General features: G+C 40.0%; 1 protein-coding gene across 2 annotated transcripts in view; it reads left to right on the top strand.

The window, feature by feature from the left end:
* The window catches only part of LOC115893617, a 72,532-nt gene extending 56,770 nt beyond the window's left edge, over positions 1–15,762 (top strand). For both annotated transcript variants that reach the window (XR_004053694.1, XM_030918499.1), the window contains one exon: positions 15,242–15,762. Coding sequence is in view for 1 of the 2 variants with exons in the window: in XM_030918499.1 (XP_030774359.1) it covers positions 15,242–15,247 (6 nt within the window). In the remaining variant the exon portion in view is untranslated. The remainder of the gene's footprint in view (positions 1–15,241) is intronic.
* Positions 15,763–20,296: the final 4,534 nt, after the last annotated feature.

Genomic DNA, 20,296 nt, shown 5'->3' with positions numbered 1-20,296 from the left:
ATCTCTAGAAACCTAAGAACCCTTCTAATTCTTGAGTTACTGCATTCCTGCTTCATGGTGCTCCAACATCTGCTTGAACACTTCTGTATATACAAAATCCTTTACTTCCTCAGCTTACCCATTATACAGATGGCTCTGACTGTTGGAAGGTTTCTACTTGTATTGGAACAATATCTCTGTGTTTCTTCCAGCCATGCTTCCTTTTAAAGATATGCACAATAAGTGAAATTCTTTTACCCCACATAAAGTTTGGGGATCCATCTGTGGCGATTTCCATGATTGATGCTTCTCTCTAGGTGGAAGCTTCTTGGATCTTTCCACTTCTCCTCATATGATATAGCTTCTAGTACCTCCACTTTCTTGATTGTTTTCCTCTGAAAATCCTTCTGTTTGTCACTTCATCCTTCAAATGTATTAATTAAAATGAATGTACAGGCCTCTTCATGCTCAGATCTTAAAAAATTCATGGTGGAGTCACAGTATTTTTTAAATGAACATGGACAAATTTTCTTCTATTTCCTGAGCTCTCTCCCTCATAGCCAATGAATGTGATTTTTCTGTGCTTATCACATCTAAGTGGCATGTTTGTCAGCATTTGTTTACTAGAAAATTCCATTCTCGTTATTTTCAAATTGTTATGGGCTGTTGAGTGAAAGATCTTGCCTTAGACCACATTTAAATCATGACATCAAGTGCAGCCATACAATTCAAGGACAAATAAACCCCAAATAAAAATAAGGAAAAAGGGGACTCTGTATATCATTCAAAAGCAAAATGAAACATCATTTTTTTTATGTGAGTGTAAGTGCAAGTTGACAGGAAATTCAGGATAGGATTAGTGAAGGGGGAAAAACCCCTTATTGATTTATTTTTTCACAGAGAAAGCCAGATTGGATATGTCTGGACCTTGGGTATATACACACACAGAATTAATCAAGAAGAGAATGTACAACTGCATCAATATGTTGTTATTTTTATGGTTATTTATTGGACTTTATTTGTCTGTGCAATAGAGAACAGTCCATAGGCTCCATGGAAAGGTTTGCATGATATATACTGTAGCGGAAAACAGATGGTCATCTGATATTAATAACTGTGTTTAAACAAAGCCGAATTGCTATTAGTGATACCATCAATGATGATGTATTTGGAAAGCATGGTAAAGGGACTTTCATCCCCTTGAAATATTTTTTCTTTCAATGTTTGTGATTGTCTACACAACATTGAAAACATCTGCATGTAAACCAAACCTTCAGCCCATCATCTGCATAGCCGGCATATGCAATGCCAAACAACTGAGCACTGAGAAAGAAAAATGCAACTGGCTAAATTATTTAGACCAATACAACCAGATCTGAGTAAGTATTCAAAGAGTTGGTTAGTATGGACACCTCACTGTATCTAGACACAAAATAGAAAATCTAATTCAAATCACTCGGATCTGTTAAGATCTTACTTGGTTCCTGGTTACTTCTAAGAATACAGTTTGGATGCCTTAATGACATTGCCTGTCATCCCAGCCTCATCTGCAGCTTCTCTTCACTTTATAAACTCAACAATCCAATCATACAGACTATGCATCAATTTAAGAGCGCTTGATGCTTTTTCATGTTTTCAAGCATGTCTTGGCTTCTTTGCATTATACCTGATATTTTTCTTCTAATTTTTCTGTCTGATAAACTTCTAATCTTCCCATCCATTTTTAAAACCATGCTCAAATATAAACTCCTTTAGGGAAGTCTTTGCTGACTTCTCTACACTAAATTAGTTGTTTCTTCCACTACACTCCAATAGGGCACCTCATGAAAGTTACCATCACACTTTGCATGGGATCTTTTGTCTACAATTGTCTCTTTCTTATTGGACTATGAGTACAGTAGGAGACACGTCTTTTTAATCTTTGACTCCTCTGTACCTAGATCACCGGCTAACTCATAATTGGCATTCCACAGATTATATTTGAACTAATTGCAACTTGAACTTCTTCATTGAGAGGATTTCTATCTGAAAATTTTGGGTTCTTGTTCAACAATTCACTAGAGCTATACAAATGATAGCTAAAGGAACAACTCTCAATTCAATATTGATTGGATTGCATAAATTGAAATAATGTGTTCAATCAACTTTAATTCATTGACTGCATATTTTGCATTTCATGCCTTTTTTCAACTGTATGGAAGACACTTTAATATATTTGTAGTTGTGATATGTGGCTTATGAGGATGCCTGAATTCTTTAGGAATTTTCCAAATCTTCTACAATGCATGATACTAAAAAAATGCAGCTAATGTTAAATACCTAGTAACCTTCACAGAAGCTATAGCATGAAAAGGTATAAAAGGATTATAGTATGTCCTATTCACCTATTCAATTCTAGGCACTAGAGAATTTTCATCATGTCTTTTTTGCTTTATATTCAAATATTTGGTAAGAAAAAGAAATTTCCCATGTTATCATTTTATGTGTAATATTAACTTGAGAAATGTACATGCTTTTGTATCTGTAATATATATATTGCATATTTTTATGTAAAGTTCTTTTGGATGTGTACATAGATACATGTAGATATATATTTATACATATACATAAACATATAAATATGCATTTATAGCTAGTGAACAGAAACAAAACCTTAAGGGAAAACCACTTCATTCCCTCAATCTCACCCACATGCCAAATAATTTTCACTTTTTCACCAAAACTGTCAGTATAAAATGGAATGAAGGGCAGTACAGACATACTTTCACCAGGCTTAAGGGTATGAGATAATGAAACTAGCTCCTAGGATAAGCATATTTATTGGGTTTGTTATGTATCAAATGTAACAAAAGTAGAGGATCTGAAGAACGCCCTGTGTGGTTCTTTTCACACCCTTTGATCACACAATTCCTCTTTAATTCAGATGCAGTAGAGCTTAAGTGGCTTCATTGATGTGTTAAGTGTGGAATGATTTTTGTATAAAATAAAAAAGGCTCCATTATGTGTCCAGAAAAGCCTGTGTGTGCTTGTTTATTGAGACAGGAAGTCGGTTTCCCACACAGAACAACAGTTCTGCAATGCTGAAGCATTGTGTCTGAAAGAAGAGTAAAGGAAACTTAATTTTCTACCTGGCAGAAATCGGCTTCTGGAGGAAGGGACAGACAATGCGATTGGACTTTAGCTGAATGAGAGGGCTTGATTGATTTTCAGAAAATGTGCCATGTACAGGGAGGTTACTCGGAGTACTTTTGTTAGGAAAACGCATTTTTCATAGTTGGAGCCTGTTTTTGTACCTGGCTTAAAGTGATGCTCCCCAGTGAATACTTGCCACCCCTCTGAAGTCAGTTGGGGAAAAAAGAAATACTTTCCCAGAGTTGTTACCTCCTAAATATTGTCTCCAGGTTATTGTTTTGTTATATTTTTTCATCAAGTTGGCTGCCATTTGCTTTTTTTCCTTTTTCTTTCTTTTTTTTTTTCTTTGCTTGCATGGAGAATACTTCTGAGGCTTTCCAAGGTGAAGTTTATAAATCTATCCATAGTTTAAATATTGAGGCATGGATATAGTTCCTATCTGTTAGAAGTGAATTTTGACCTTGTAAATCCATGATCCATGGAATAAACCCTATGTTGTGGCCACACAATGAAGAGAAATAAGATGAGAAACAGTATCTATCTTGTACTCAAAAGGCCAGGCTTTTTTCTCTATACCGTGCTGCCTTAAATTATCAATACGCAAGGTAGCAAAATTCCAGCCATTCTTCCCATCCCTTATGGAATCTCATGTCCACTCTCCTCCTGGTTATTGTCATTGTCATCTGCCTCTTCATCTTCATTATGAACTGTCTAAAGATTGATGCTTCCTAGCTGGGAATAGTTCATAGAGAGTATATAACATGATTGTTCTACTCAGCAATTGTAGAATCTGAAACAGACAATAGTGAAGTGGACCTAAATAAGAAGAATGTATAGACAATAGTGGCTGGGAGTGGTAATCCCAGCACTATGGGAGGCTGAGGCAGGCAGATCACAAGGTCATGAAATCGAGACCTTCTTGGCCAACATGGTGAAAATATAGTAAATATTTTTGTATCTACTAAAAATACAAAAACTTAGCTGGGCGTGGTGGTGTACACCTGTAGTCCCAGCTTCTTGGGAGGCTGAGGCAGGAGAATTGCTTGAACCCGGGAGGCAGAGGTTGCAGTGAGCTGAGATCATGCCACTGCACTGCAGCCTGGGTGACAGAGCAAGACACCATCACAAAAAAAAAAAAAAAAGAAAAAAGAAAAAAGAAAAGAAAAGAAAGAAAGAAAGAATGTATAGAGAATAGAACAAGCTCAGGGATTTTTTCCATTGATAACATTTACCTTACTAATATTTCAGAGTTAAATCAATTTTCAGGGTGAAGACCTCAGTAAAGAATATAGTGGTTTCACATCCAAGAAAAATTTTGTTAGGCTGTGGACACTGTGTGGAGGTGACAGGATTAGAACTGCTATTGGATTGGCTTGGTGAGAGTGGATGATCCAGGCACATATGCATCTGCTCAGTCAATTGCTTAATTTTTCCCCGTAGAATGATTCCTTTTCTGCCCACCTGTCCTTACTATTTTTCCAACTTACTATTAATGCAATTTCTACTTCACCTTCCCATCATGCATGGGTGATTTTTTTCCTCAAAATTGATGTCATAATATCCTTTTGATCATTATAAACTTGTTTATAAAAGAATTTCACAGTCAAAGAATTCGAGGGGATAAGTATTAAGGCAGGACGAGGAATATCCTTTGAGAAGGTCCCAGACTAATGGTTCAATCACGAAGTTTCTTCCCCTTGGCATGCAGAATGAATTCTTCATTCTTGACTCCTTTATTAGCCTAAACTATTTTATCCCAACTCACAGTAGCTTAGCCATAGCTGTTATCCTAGGTATTTAATGCTCCTTCTTCATGCATGTCTCACATTCTTCTCATGTATTTCTCATTAAGTCGTCTTTCACCCCCTCCATCTGTTTGTGTAATGCTTGGTATGTGACTGTTGCTGTGTAATAATAGGCCCTAAGTCATGTGACTTTAATTTATAAGGTCAGACACCATTTTTCCTGCAGAGAATTCATTTTTGTCCTAAAGCTAACTCTTTTGCCTCACTATGATACTGTTTCTGATCACCAAAGATAAAAACTGAACTTTAAAAAAAAAAAAAAATATATATATATATATATATATATATATATATATATATATATATATGGGACCTTTATCACCAAAGTCAACAACCCAATGAAAAGATGGTCACATCAGGAATCCATAAGCTGGATTCCGATCCTGGTATTGTAATTGACTTGTCACAGCTCCATTCCAGTTGCTTCAGCTCTCTGATCTTCAATTTATTTATCAGAAAATTGTCTTTCTTCTCTTTCGCCTCCTTCCCTCCTTCTTCCCATCTTTCCCTCCTTCTTTCCTTTCTTTCCTCTTTCTTTCCTCCCTGTCTTCCTTCCTTCCTTTTTTTCCTTCTTTTTTTGACAGAGTGCAGGAAATTCTACCCCCCAAATATGGTACCTTGGCATGCTCAGTATTTTAAGCTGAAGGAAACAGAGAAAACCACAGAAGCAGAAAGGTCTTTCTGACCTCTCTCGAAGACCCTCACGTGACAGGTGTCCTGCCCTACAGCCAGAGAGAAGGAATGTTCCATAGAGAGACTAAGAAGAATCTGAAGAATCAGGCCTTACTAAGTGCCCTCCAGGTTATCTTTAAGTCATACCCCCTTTTTGTCCAGTCGTGCCTCTACATTCATCATCAAACCTAAGCATAAAAATACAGTTTCTCCTGGGTCTCTGGGTCTTCATTTTTGAAGACTTGTGTCACATAAGACATGAATTAAATATGTTTGTTACGCTTTTCTGTTGCTAACCTGTCTTTGGTTATAAAGGTATCAGCCATCAACCTTGTGATGGGTAAAGCAAGATAGTACTTTTTCTCCTCTATACTTTCTTTTTTCCTTTCTTCCCTTTTCTTTCTTTCCCTTCCTCCTTTCCTTTCTTCCTTCTCCCCTTCCTTTCTTCCTTCCTCCCCTTTTCCAAACGTTCTCCCTTTTCTTTTCTTCCCTTTAATTTGTATTTACTAAACGTCTCCATTCTCAAGGAGAGAGCAACAAGCAAATACAAATGTTGTAATTTAAAAATAAATTAATTTTTAAAAATGAAACATTAAAGTAACAACACAAGGCTGTTGTAGTTAAATGAACAAATAAAAAGGAATAAACTTTGTGTGCATTCGTAGGGCACTATATAAAACTGTGATATTATTGTTATGGGAGAATGAAATTCCTAGACAGACCTGATGATGTAGAGATTAAAAACTTGGACTTTGAGGTTACTAGAGAAACCTGAGTTTCAACTCTACTAGCTGAGTGACCATGGGCACATTACTTAAAGTTTCCAAGTCTAAATTTCCTCAGCTGTGAAATACTGTGTATTAATAAAGTACGTAACTCAAAGGCTGTTGCAAAGATTGAGTGAGATTTTATATGTAAAATGCTAAGCACAAATGTCTAACATATAATAAATGCAAAATAATGATAGCTATTATTATTATCATTGTTCGTTAGGTGAGGCAGAGTAACTTGTACTGTTGTCATTTTTGTTATGTAAAATAACGATAGTAATCTCAGAGGAAGCAAAGGTTGGTGGGGTTGGGGGAATCAGGACTTCTCCTGAGAACTGTCAATTTCCTCTAGAGAAAGGAATTCATTGAAGGAGAGATGGGACTGTACCTGGGGTAGAAGCACAATAGGGTGGTGGTTAAGGCTGATCTTTGTAAGCCCTCTCACTTGTTGATCGCCAACCTCTTCCTTATCACCTTCTGAAGATCTTTTTATCAGTTCCTTACTGAGTTTGTCCAGTATTACCTCTTAGTGTCCCTTGGCCAGAGATTTCTCTTGAAAAATCAGCTGACGGCTTGAAAGTCTCACTCTTTTTTCCTATATCTGTCAAAATTCTATTTATTCTTCATGGCCCAGTTTAAATATCAACTTTTCATGCAGCCTTTCTGGACTGCCCTAAAATGCCATTCAGAACACCTACTCTGTGTTCCCACTGCACTGTTAGCAACCAGTAAAGCGCAATTGTGTTAGAGAGAGTGGGCAAATCTCTCTGTGCAACGGCAATAATGATTTGTCTCTTGTATTAGACCGTGAGCTCTTTGAGGGGAGGAACTGCACTGCCTTCAGCTTTGGATCCTGTATCTTAGTCACTTGTGCCTCCTACATTTTAAAACTAGACAAATGACATTGCATTGTTTGCATGGAATTGAATCCCATGAAGAAAAAAGCAATGGGTGTGATCTTCCAACTCTTTTAAGGTCTGGTCAGAGCTGACCTAGGAGTACAAAACCAAAGAAAGGGCTCAAGCACTCTGACTTCCAGCTCAAATCCTTACCTTCATTATAAGCTCCTGCTGGATCCCATTTTCCACCTCCATGACTGAGGAGGTGGCCCTGGGTCCCTCAAAACTGAAGTTCAAGATAACCCACTTGCAATATTTGGATGAGTGCCTTGATGACATAGACTCTAGAGATCATGAGGCAATGAGAATGTTTCACTTAGCTTATTTTTTGCCATGTTTTTTTGCCATGTGCTTATCAGGACATTCAGATGGCTGGAGTTAGAAAAGGGTGTGGAATCTATATTTGGCTAAATGCAATGAAGAAATTCCTTGGCTAAAAAGGAAAACAATCTTTCTTTTCTTAAAAATTTAAGTCGATGTAAAAAAAAAAAAAATCTTTGCAGTGCAAGATAGAGTTTCTTTTTCCTTTTCTCTCTGTCTTGGGGGCCTTATCTGATTTTAATCATTATTGGCCAGATATGATTTGAAACAGGTGAAGCTAAAATTTCCTGGGGAAAAAAAAAAGAAATCTTCAGTTGCAACTATTGCAGCTGTCTACCTACTCTACTCCCCTCCTCCAAGGTAGCATGGGCTATCGAGTGTAAATGTTGAGGATTATGAATTTTACTTTTAAAAGGCTTTAATGCCCTGCAGAGTTTTCTCAGCAATTTTCAAGTCTTGTTAACCATAATACATCCAGTTCTCGATTATCCACAAAAAGCGGAAATGAATAGTGGCACAGATAATCCAAAACAGAAAAACAATAAAAATGTTTCTTATATTTTACTTTGGAATGCTTTGTATGACTTTTGGGGGGTTCCAATTTTCCTTCCCAGTGATGTTCTGCTCAGGAAAAAGTTAAAATGAGTTTGCATTCCCTAAGGCCACACTGGGGGATGTGGCCTAGCCATATGCTGGGTGGCAGGGAGAAGGCAGCCCGAAATCTAAGGGAAAAGAATTCCACTGATAATCTAGAAGTGGAAAATGCTCCTATGAATAATTAAGGGCTGACCAGAATATAATTCAGTTTTATAAATTTGTGTGGACAAGTTTTTGGTCCACATTAAAAAAAAATACAGTTATCCTCTTAAGAAGAGTTAAAACTGGTATCAAAGAGAACTTTGGTATCAAAAACAAATGACCTCAACGTTCTTTACTTTTCACAACCCAGTGGCACTGGCACTATGTGAAGGAGTTAGGATCTGTTGATGGGGCCAAGGGGACTCAGTTCTCAGCTAATGTGTTCCAGCTCCATCCTTCAACCTTCTTCAATTGAACATATGTAGATTTATAAAATGTCAGGCTATGTACTACTGTCCCACCTACCATGGTAGTTACAATTACCATTCCTATTTTACAGATGAGAAAACTAAGGCTCAGACAGGCTCATTATTAATTTAAGTTCACAAAGCCAGTCACTGTGAACAGCTAACTTTGAGCTCAGGACTATCTCACTCAGTTTGGATAACTAAGTTAAGAGTCAGAAGTTAAGGGGTATCAAGCTTTTCATTATTTGAATGTTTTCCTGGTTTCCCTTCATTGTTCTTAGATAGTAAATTCAATTAAATATTTATGAGCTCTGACTACTAGGTTGCTCGTATGTATATATGTATAATATATGTGTGTGTGTTTGTGTATATATATATAATCATGATATTGTGTTACAGGAAAAAAAATCTAATAATATTTAGATATAATCTCAGCCCTTGAGAGCTTTCAGTTTAAAATAGAAACCAGATGAATAGAATAGAGTGAGAAACCATGTGACTATATAGTAAGGTCGAATGAGACAAGTAGATATAAGAAATGGCAGGGCAGGGTCAAATCATATCAGGATGGGGACAAAAAACAAGAGATTTCAGAAAGGCTAATAAATGACTGAATGGAAGTCAGTGGGCAATTTCAATTTCAATGTGCTGTGTATGATGTGAGTAAGGAACCAAGTGCACACTGCTATTGAGATGGGCCATAACAACTGGATGCCATTTTGTTGAGAGCTCTGATGTAGATGGGATGGAATTCCAAGTGTTGAGAATACTTCTAGCAGGTAAAGTTAAGAGCACACCAGATGTGTTCAGAGAACCTTGAGTTGATCTGAAAAGAGAATCTGCTCAAGGAGAAAAAATGTAAGCAAAAATGAAAATAGTAACAACAAAAAAGCAAAATAGCATCATAATCTTGTCATAAAAAAATCAGAGTTAGGGACAGAAATGAGAGAGAGAAGAGAAGAAAGAAGGAAGCCATTTTCAAAACCCCTCATGTTTTCACATGTTTTAGAAAATTTAAATACTCACCTAGCAATTTGGTGTAAAACAATGGGCACATTTTTCAGTAATTTTAGTGCTGGAAGGAGAGGAAAAGAATAGGTAACAAAAACAAATTTATTAGTCCAAGGCCACCCTATTGCTCAAGTGGATCCCTAAAAACTCAAGGGTCCTAACTCCTACTCCAGTGATCAGCTGCTAGCTAGGCCAGCTTTGGGGTATGACGTTAGCACCAAGGCCAAGCTTCTGGGAAGCCTTAGAGTAGCTTCTGGGAAGAAAGTAGGGATTCCAGGATGTTTACAAAATATAACTCAAGGATTATGTGTCTTCAATTTGTTCTGGAAGTTTCCACACTCAGCTAAATCACATTCCTTTTCCCTTGCAGACTTTTTTGTCTGTCCTTGATTTCTTCTTTGACATCTTCTCTTCCCCCATTATCTTTTACTCTATCAAACCTGATTTTACCCCCTGTATAAAAATGCAAAAGCCATAGTTGTTTACTCCTACACACCCTTAGCATTTGCTGGGTCTTTTTCTCTTTAGTCTCTGGAGCCTCAGATATCTCTAGGCCACATTCTAGCTCCTATAAGCAATTTCACATCACTATGGACATGACCTCTATGAAACTGGCCACGGTACTCTGGGTTTTCAATGTACAATTCTATTTCCCTTCCTGTAGTGGATGCTGTGGGGGCACCACCTCCTTGAGGACCAAGGCACTCCAGCTGCCAGGAATATTGGCTGCTAACCTCACACAGCTGAGCCTTCCATGAAAATTGCTCTCTGCCAAAGAGAACCTCCTAGTCCAAGGTCATGTCTACTCTCCAGAGGTAGCTCTTAACTAATGTCTGTCCAGACCCTTTGTCACAATGTTAGACAACTGTGTGAACGGCTATCAGAGCTCCAGAGTGCCCCAAGGGATCTGGGTAGCCCTCTCTTGTACATGCCCCACTGTCCAGCTTCTCCCTTTGTCCAGTCCTGCTTCCTTCACTCTCTCGTAAGTATCATCCCTGAGAGCACTCCTAATAACTCCCTGAATGCAAATCTCCACCTCAGAGTCAATTTCCCGGGGAACAGTCTCAATACCCTATATTTATTCTGGCTTGTATGTTGTCACTGTAGTAACCTGTCTTGTAATGAAAGAAAAAAAATTACAGTCTTTGAAGGGGTCAGAGATCAAGGTTTTGGTAGCCTCTGTACAACAGAATTCATTGAGCCAGGCCTATAGCCTAGTCCAGTCATTTTCTTACCTCTCGACCTTGAGTTAAGTAATGTATCATTCTTGTGTACTGGCTTACTTTGGTTCAAATGGATAATAACCTATATGATGGAGTGATGGGGGAGAAAAATGAACAGATGGTTAAACATCCCTAAAGGACCATTACGTACTGTGAAAATACTTAAATTCTGTAGTGAAGTCTCCAAAATCTTAATCCCCATAAACTGAGATTCTACAGAGTCCACTTCCTTGGAAATAGATTTGAAAATACCCTTTGCTTCACTTTCTGTGGATTATGCAACCACAGAATTCCTCCGGGGACTCAGCCACACCCCAAATCTTAGCCTAAATCACTGAGTTTGACACAGATTCATAAGAATTTGGCAAGCAGCTCACCCACATTTTCTACCAAATTGAATCCAAATGTTGCCTAGGTTGGATGAGAGTTCAGTCAAGAAAAGGAGACCCAGGCCAATGGACTGCTAAATGGTGATATTTGAAACCCAAATGAGTTTGGCTTGGCCCTAAGACTAGGAGGAAAGCTTTGAACTATAGCATATGATATAAGCCCTGATCCAACTCAAAACACTTTTTACTTTTTTTTTTGGTTGTTATTTCAGAAATGCACTGACCCTGCACTCTACAAGACACTATGCTCATTCCAAATGCTAAAGTCAGTCCTAGGAAACTGCAGGCGCCTGTAGGGTCAAAGTAGAGTGGGGAAGCTGGTTCTTATCACCTGTTTCTTCAATTCCCTCTAGAACAGAGGAAAGCTTGACAAGATGGGGTGGGGTAGTAGTGTGTGAAAGGACTGGAAGAACTACTAATTCAGGCTCCTGTGAAGAACCCGATCAGCAGTGGGCTTTGTGTGGCGGCTCTGATTGAATTCTCCCTCTTGACAGAGAAGGTGTTGGCCTCCTGCTTCCTGGAACAGTGGCTATGACTAACTCATGTAGCACTGGATACATTTATAAAACAGAGAAAATTAGATTTTGCTGCTTACATCAAATTTTCTATCACAACTTTTCCTTAAATAATTGTCCTTTTTTTAAACTTTTGTATTAGGTTTGGGGCACATATGCAGGTTTGTTATATAGGTGAACTCGTGTCACAGGAGTTTTTTCTTTTTTTCTTTTTTTTTTTTGAGACGGAGTCTCGCTCTCGCCTGGGCTGGAGTGCGGTGGCCGGATCTCAGCTCACTGCAAGCTCTGCCTCCTGGGTTTACGCCATTCTCCTGCCTCAGCCTCCGGAGTAGCTGGGACTACAGGCGCCCGCCACCTCGCCCGGCTAGTTTTTTGTATTTTTTTTTTTAGTAGAGACGGGGTTTCAGGATGGTCTCGATCTCCTGACCTCGTGATCCGCCCATCTCGGCCTCCCAAAGTGCTGGGATTACAGGCTTGAGCCACCGCGCCCGGCCTGGAGTTTTTTCATACAGACTCATAATCCAGGTAATAAGCATTGTACCCAATTGTTATTGGGTACAGTTCTACTCCTCTCCCTCCACTCACCCTCCCCACTCAAGCAGGCCCCAATGTCTGCTGTTCCCTTCTTTGTTTTCATGAGTTCTCATCATGAATTTAGCTCCCAGTTATAAGTGAGAACATGCAGTATTCGGTTTTCTTTTGCTGTGTTAGTTTGCTAAGGAATAATAGCCTCCAGCACCATCCATGTTCCTGCAAAAGATATGATCTCATTCTTAAATAATTATCCTTGTCCTTCTCCTTTTTCCCCTTCTCCTATTCCCCCTTCTCCTTTTCCTCTACCTCCTCTTCCTCCTCATCTTCTTTTCCTTTCCTCCCTCTTCCTCCTCCTCTCCCCACCCTCTTTCTTCCTCTTTTTTTTCTCCCTAAGAACCTTCACACTCTCCACTGTCTTCAGGTCTCATCGATTGCTCCTCCAAAACCCCCCATTACACCAGCACCCCACCCCTGGGAAGACTTTCCCAAGCTGCATCACCCTGTCTCGACCCCCACCCCACACAATCATCTTCACCCCAACCCTCGCCACACTCCTGCACCTCCCATCACCACTAGGACTCCTCTCTCAGAGGTCCTGTCTCCTAAGGCCCTAGCTGCCTAGATAAACCAATATGTTAATACCTATGGGAAAACCCACAATAAAACCAATATTAAAATATAGTATGTTTGAGTCTTGGCTTTGTCACTCCCAGGCTGTATAACATTGGATAAGATATTTAGACTTTTTAAACTTCCATTTCTCACCTCTAAAATACAGCTAAGAAAGACTCAACATACAGGGTCTCAGTTTACATTTAGCTTCCACTGAAAGACATCTCTTGATCTTCCAAAATAAGATTAAATGCCCCTTATCTATGTTCGTATGTCATTCTCTCAATTCACTTGTCATAAAGCTTGTCAGTTGCATCCTAATTCCCAGTATAATTCCTGATTCTTATTATGAATGCCTGAGGGCAAGATGTATGGTTGATCCCCCTTGAAGCCCAGTGGCTAACACAATGTTTTAGCACGTAGCTGGTACTAAAATAAGGGCATTAAATGAATGGGCCACCTCTGGAAGCATTTATAAATAGAGGAAATTGTTTCTCCCAGATGGCATGTTTATATTGGACCAGTGTCCTTTTTAGATCATGCCTTTGCTGGAGAAGGGACCATAATGGAAATATCAGGTGCAGGAAGATGTTTGGTGTCACTCAAATAGCTCCATGTAGGTGGCCTCTTGCTCTCTCCAAACATCCAGCTGGCTCTGGGCCCGTGCACCTGAAGGGAGATATCTGAGACTCAGAACACTTCCTGCTTCATTTCAGTGACACCAGTTTGGCTCCATTTTCACCTCCAAGCTGGGATCAAATGTTCCCCAAGTGCAGAGAGTTAAGGAGAAATGTCTCATTCTCTCCCTTGACCTCCTCCCTTATTCCTCTCTTCTTATGTTTTTCATAAAACTTTAAACGAGATTCCCAGAGAAAAGCCATGTCCTTTGGTCAGGCCAGCAGCCTCCCCAACTGTGGGCTCTGGCACTTCTCTAAAAAGGTCAAAATTGGGGATAGAAAGTTCTTGATGAGGTGCTTGAGTGCTTACGTTAATAGGAGAATAGATAAAGAGGGAAACATGGAGGGTATGGGATGTATGAGACTGCATGTTCACAGGGAAAAGTAATGTTGTGCAGAAAGCCTGCCACTGCTAATGAATCTGGTAAGAGGACAGGAAGGAAAGGGATTATTTATGTTATGCCTTTTGGGAGACAATTTTCCATGTGTCTTACATTTTTACCTCTGGCAGGTGCTGACAGTCCTTGTGCTGGCCTCTCTTTTTAAGGGTGTTTCCATAGTGGAAACATACATGGAAAAATGGAGCTGGGCTGGAGCATAGGGCAGGTGCACTTAGGGTCCATTATGCAAGATTTGGGTTTTCTATACTCAGGGCTTCTCTCTCATAAGCCACCCTACAGTGTATGCAGGTATCACCTGGCTCTCTTCACATTGTTCTGTGGGAATTCGGGCTTGGAGGGTCAAAGCAAATATGCTAATACTCATATTGCTTCCTGTGCTGTGAGTAGAGTCCATTGTCTCTGACTCAGGAATATTGTGTCTTCTGCCAGCATTCATGAATCCATCAGGTTATCTTGTGAGCTTACAAGTAGTATAAAGTTTCAAACCCTTCACAGTTCTCGACCAAGCTCTGTTCTCTCTGCCTAAAGGCAGCCTGTTTAAGAATTCTGCCTTTATAGGTCTATGTGAACCCTATCTCCTATGAGAAAAGGAGAAGAGGGAAGAGAGAAAAAGAGCACATACTTATTGAATGTCCCCTGTTTACCAAGCCGTGCTGGGCTGAACTGAGCTTCTCATACATTATATCTCATTTAATCCTCATAACACCCTAGGAGTAGATATCGTCCTACCTCTTTCATAGGTGAAGAGTCCCAGGCCCAATAAAGTGAAGTGACTCGCCAAGATCACTCACAGGGTGTGAGGTTTAAACCTAAGCCCGTCTGTTAAAAGAGTTACTGATCTTTCTGTTACATCATTCTAGGAAGTCCTTTATTTTCTGTGTGTTGAATTGACCAATCCAAGATAACAGGAGAGATGCTAGCAAGTCTAAAATCATTTCCCTAACCACTCTGTTATCTGTTCTACTATTTTTCCCAACTCTATCCCTGGACGTATTCCTCAGCTTAATGAGCACTTCTTCATTTTTGTAGTCTTTTGCCTTTCCTTTTCTAGGATCCCAGCCTCCAGCCAATGTTACTCATTTTGCTTAGCCTTGGACTTCTTGACTCTTGCTATTGCTCTAGGACTTTTTTTTTTTTTTTTTGGAGGGGGGTCTACTCAGAAAGAAAGATATGAAGCCCTTTCTCTGATATCACCATAGAATGAATAACACTGTCCAGACGTCACAGTTCTAAAGAATTCTTGTTTGGTTTTCAGATGTGACTGAAGTGATTTGCACCCGGATGCCTAGACTCGCCATCTGCTCAAAGATTGCTCAGAAAGCCCTCCCATGCATTCCCCTGCTGCATACCAGCCCACTCTGCCTGCAGCTGCTGTCTGCAGGACTTCATATCTACGCCACACTGTTTAAAAGCTGTGCTTCAAGAAATCCCAAAAACATATGACTGCACCTACTACACAGCCTAAATGCAGCATAAGTTGACCTTGCTTTCTAAGAAGTGGGGCAAGAAATGCTTTTTTGTGTGTGTCATGTCTGTTTGTTTTTCAATTAAGAGAGGAAAGCATTAGGCAGATGGAATGTACATGCGAGGATGAGGAGACAGAAAACAAGTAGCCCTTTCCATCAAGATAGAGGGTTTTCTGGGGTCGCTGGCTCTTGAATGTCACTCCCGATTTCTCTTTCCAAGGCACTGTACCACCAGCCTACTGAGATTGTGTGGGAGCTTTCATGGGGGTTATATTTCATTAATGAAAATAAATTTTGTGCATAATCTGAATGTTTATGTTTCTTTACAGAATAGACTTAGTTTAGCAATAAGCTAATAATACTGACATACCTCTAATTCTCTGGGGAAAAAATTTGCTACTCCAACTTCCATTCCTGCAACATCATCAAAGTACTCACAAGAATGAACCAATTAGCAACACTTATTAGCACTGCCTAGACTCAGTGTAAGCAGATTTTGAAATAAAAAGGGAAGCATGATGGGACATTCTTATGGTTTAAATATTTGTCTCCTCCAAAACTCGCGTTGAAATTTAGACTCCAATGTAGGGCCGTTGAGGGGTGGGGGCTTTAAGAGGTGATTGGGCCATGAGGATCCTACCCTTATGAATGAATTAATCTATTCATGAATTAATGGGTTAGTAGATTTGTGGATAAATGGGTTATCATGGGAGTGGGGCTGGTGGCTTTATAAAAGAGGAAGAGAGACCTGAGCTAGCACTCAGCCCCCTTGCCATGTAATGTCCAGCACCGTCTCAGGACTCTGCAGGGTCCCCCACCCAGCAAGAAGGTCCTCACTAGATGTGGTCCCCTGATCTTGGACTTAGCCTCCATAGCTGTAAGAAATAAATTTCTTTTCTTCATAAATTGCCCAGTTTTAAGTATTCTGTTACAGGCAATAGAAAATAGACTAGGACACACATAGACCTTGCTTTATGGAGTTCATAACCAATTTGTAGAGAAAGACAATGATTCACGAAAAAGAAATAACCTACACCAGATGGTAGGTGAAAAGACACATGTGAGCAGCACAAAGTGTTACCGAAGTTGTGAAAAAGGTATCATTAGTCTCCTAGCTACCAAGACTCTAAATGGAGGAGTTATCTTCAGACCCCAAACCTAATTCACTCCCACACAGGTTCCTTCAAAATGCCTCTTGCTGCCTCCTCTTTCTCCATTCTATGCCTAAAAGCATCACCTTACTTTAAGTCTTTATCAGTTTATAGTTAAATTGTTAAAACTTTTTACCTGTCTCCTTGCCGCTGGCCGCTTCCCACTCCAACTCATGTGGAGCACAAATTAAACTTCCAAAAGCACCACTTTGATCTTTTTCCTTCCCTATTCAAATACTTCCCTGGATGCCAATTTCCAATTGAAAGAAAGTCAAAACTTGAGGAGTGGCATGAAAGAAGGATCCAGGTTTGTGCTGACCTGGGCTTGGTCCTAGGATGGTAACCCTGGGAAAAAGAAAGAAAAACATGAGTAAGTCAAGCAAGACTTGACGGTTGGAATACAGGAGCTGAGAGAAGGTAGCATTACCAAGAACCTAGAAGACTGGAAGATGAGCAAAAGGCAAAAATAGAGAAGTGCACATTTAGAAGATGTGTTGAGGTGAAAAAACTCAGGGCTTTTGCAACATCACCTACCACTGAGTATGCACTTAGAGGGACATAGGAGGGGCACCACAGACGCTTGCTGAGAAAATAAATAAAAGAATGAATGAATAAACCTCCTGTTTGCATTATGTCCATCGTTTCACTTTATCTTTATAACAACCTTAGTTGGGGGTTCTTATTATTATCACAGTTTTACTGATATCTAAACCAAGACTCAGAGAGGTTACACAATTCTCCCAATATCCCCCAGTAAATGAGAGGCAGTGCTGAGATGTGAAACCAGGTCAGCTCGATGTCGCAGTCCATCTAGCACGTTGCCCTCTAGAAGCATCTAATTGTGCAGCACCTGGAGACGTGGAGCTGTGGGACACATTTGCAAAAGGTGATTGTTTATCATCAAAGCTGCAGGAGACACTAGAGGAATGTTGCAGAGGACAAAAAAGTAGACATTCTGGACTTCAGCAACGGGAAGTTTTGGAGATAGAGGAAGCAGAACTCTTTTTTTTTTTTTTTTTGAGACGGAGTCTTGCTCTGCCGCCCAGGCAGGAGTGCAGTGGCCAGATCTCAGCTCACTGCAAGCTCCACCTCCCGGGTTCACGCCATTCTCCTGTCTCAGCCTCCCGAGTAGCTGGGACTACAGGTGCCCGCCTCGTCGCCCGGCTAGTTTTTTATATTTTTTTTAGTAGAGACGGGGTTTCACCGTATTAGCCAGGACGGTCTCGATCTCCTGACCTCGTGATCCGCCCGTCTCGGCCTCCCAAAGTGCTGGGATTACAGGCTTGAACCACCGCGTCCGGCCGAGGAAGCGGAACTCTTGAAGGGAACAGAAGAGAAGACCTAACAGAAGAAGAATCATGGAATCAAAAGAGAAAGGAGATTTGTCAGCAAATACGTGATTAACAGCGTGAAAAGCTACCAAAATAGTCTTAACGGGAGCAGTGAGGCAGCCTGGTTTGAATGGAAGGAAAGCCTGGACCACAGCAGATAGGCTGTGTTAGAACCATCCTTCTGTTTGAAGCTTGAGCACAGAGGGGAGAAAAAATAACAACTTGTTTTCACTTACTGCAAGGGACATGGTGGACACTCCTATAATAAAAGACATTAACAAGAGAAAAGCGTAACGAATTTATTTTAAAAGTTTTTTCTGACTCAGGAGGCTTCAGAAATAAAAAAAAAAACCAAAGATCCAGGGAAAACTTTGTATTTTTATGGTAAATCTGATGAAAGAAGTGCGAAGAAATGTGATTGGACCACAGAAAGGGGCAGGGCCTAATGGTAATAAACTGCGTGTGGGGGCGTGTTAACTCAGAGAGGCCTATTTGTTCCGACGCTTCTTGGCCCCTCTGTGCAGCATTTCTTTCCTCCGGGAATAGAGCAGGTCATCTCTCGCATGAGGATCTTATGATCTACTTGCAGGAAAGGTAAGACAGAGAATTCCTTTATATTCGGCTCTCGCACAGAAATGTGGTGGAAGTTCAGAGTGAGCTTGCTTCCTAGGCCCTCTCGATCTCCTTCACCTCAGAGGGCTTTGGGGTAGTGTTTTCTGACTCCCAACAAGCAAGCTGCTTAAATGACTTGAAATGTATTGTTTGTATTTATCACATGGTGATAATATTCATTTGGCAGGATTAAATGTGATAATGCTGTCATATAGCAAATAACATCTAACATTTACAAGGCACCAAGCAACGGTCTAAGCACTCAACACATACTATTTCGTTTAATCCATACAACTCTGTTGGGTAGATTTTATTGGAGTCAGCTTGTTTGCAGATGAGGAGACACAGGTTCAGAGAGTTTAAGTAATTTACTTAAGGTCACACAGCTTGTGAGTAGCAGGGCTGGAATTGAAACCCAACCATTCTGCTCCCAGAAGCTATGCTCTTCACCATCATGCTATGCTAAATTGTGTTAAACAAGTTATCCGTAAATATTATTTCTTTCCTCTCAAGAACATGTGAGCTACATTAGTTTTTTTAAAAGTAGGTGGATTATAAATATTTAAACCGGAGGTGAACAAACAACAGTCCATAGTCTCCAAATCTGGCCTGCCACCTGCTTTATTGTATGACCTGCAAGCTAAGAATTGTTCTCACATTTCTTAATGATTTAGAAAAATTAATAATATTTTGAGACACATGAAAATTATAATGAAATTCAAATTTTAGTGTCCATAAATAAAGTTTTATTGAAACACAAACATTCTTTTTTTACATATTATTTATGCCATTTTCCAAGAGCAAAATTGAATACTTGTCAGGGGGACTACAAAGTCTAAAATATTTAATATCTGGCCCTTTACAGAAAAACTTTGCCAACCTCCAGCTCTAACCAAAAACTTTCTTTGGCTAATGGAAGAGAAGCGATTTAAGGGCTTGAATTTCTCAGGAAATTCTTCACCCCTCCTGGCGCCCCATCCTCTCATATTCTCCATGGGCTGCACGCACACCTGCCCTTCATTAGAGAATGGTCACGGGGAGGAAAGAATTCCCTGACAGAGTAGTTTGTTGCATTTGTTGGGTGGAGAAAGAAGGCGGGAGGAGGCTTGCTGGGTAGGGTGAAGGTGAGGCTTTTTTCTCTGTCCTGAATTACAGCCAGATGAGTGTATCCCTGTATCATCTCCAGAATTGTAACTTTTAATAAGCATGGAAATGCAGGAGCTCAGCACCGTGGAGGAGACACAATGGCCAAGTCACATCACAGGTGTCTTCTCTCTGGGACTGGTCCATGATCGGCAAAGCAACCAGCTCAGTCCCCTTCCCAGTGTCTATCGGCTTTCTCAGGCTTACAGTGATGAATTCACGGGGAAGTGGCAAAGCCTCAGGGGCTTTTGCACAAAGCCAGGATCCAGTCACTAGGGTTCTGTGTGGACCTTTGTCAGCGACCTTCCAGCCTGTTGGTGGCAAGTCAACTGCTCTCCTTCTGCCTTACTTAGCATAATTAAACTGAAGTAAGATAGTTTACCAAAGTCAGTGTGTTCAGGCATCCAGCCTATAAGATATTAAGTAAGCAACAGAATGACAACAGCACAGATGTGTAGGTTTGTTTAGTTTTTTAAAAAATTTTCTAAAATTGTGGCAAAATATATATAACCTAAAATTTACCATTTTAACCATCTTTAAATGTAGCACTAAGTACATTCACAGTGTTGTGAAACCATCCTTCTCCAGAACTATTTCATCTTGCAAA

This window comes from Rhinopithecus roxellana, chromosome 15 (assembly GCF_007565055.1).
Source record: "Rhinopithecus roxellana isolate Shanxi Qingling chromosome 15, ASM756505v1, whole genome shotgun sequence".
Lineage (NCBI taxonomy): Eukaryota > Metazoa > Chordata > Mammalia > Primates > Cercopithecidae > Rhinopithecus > Rhinopithecus roxellana.
Note: the sequence above shows the minus strand (reverse complement) of the source record. Positions and strands in the feature narration are given on the sequence as shown.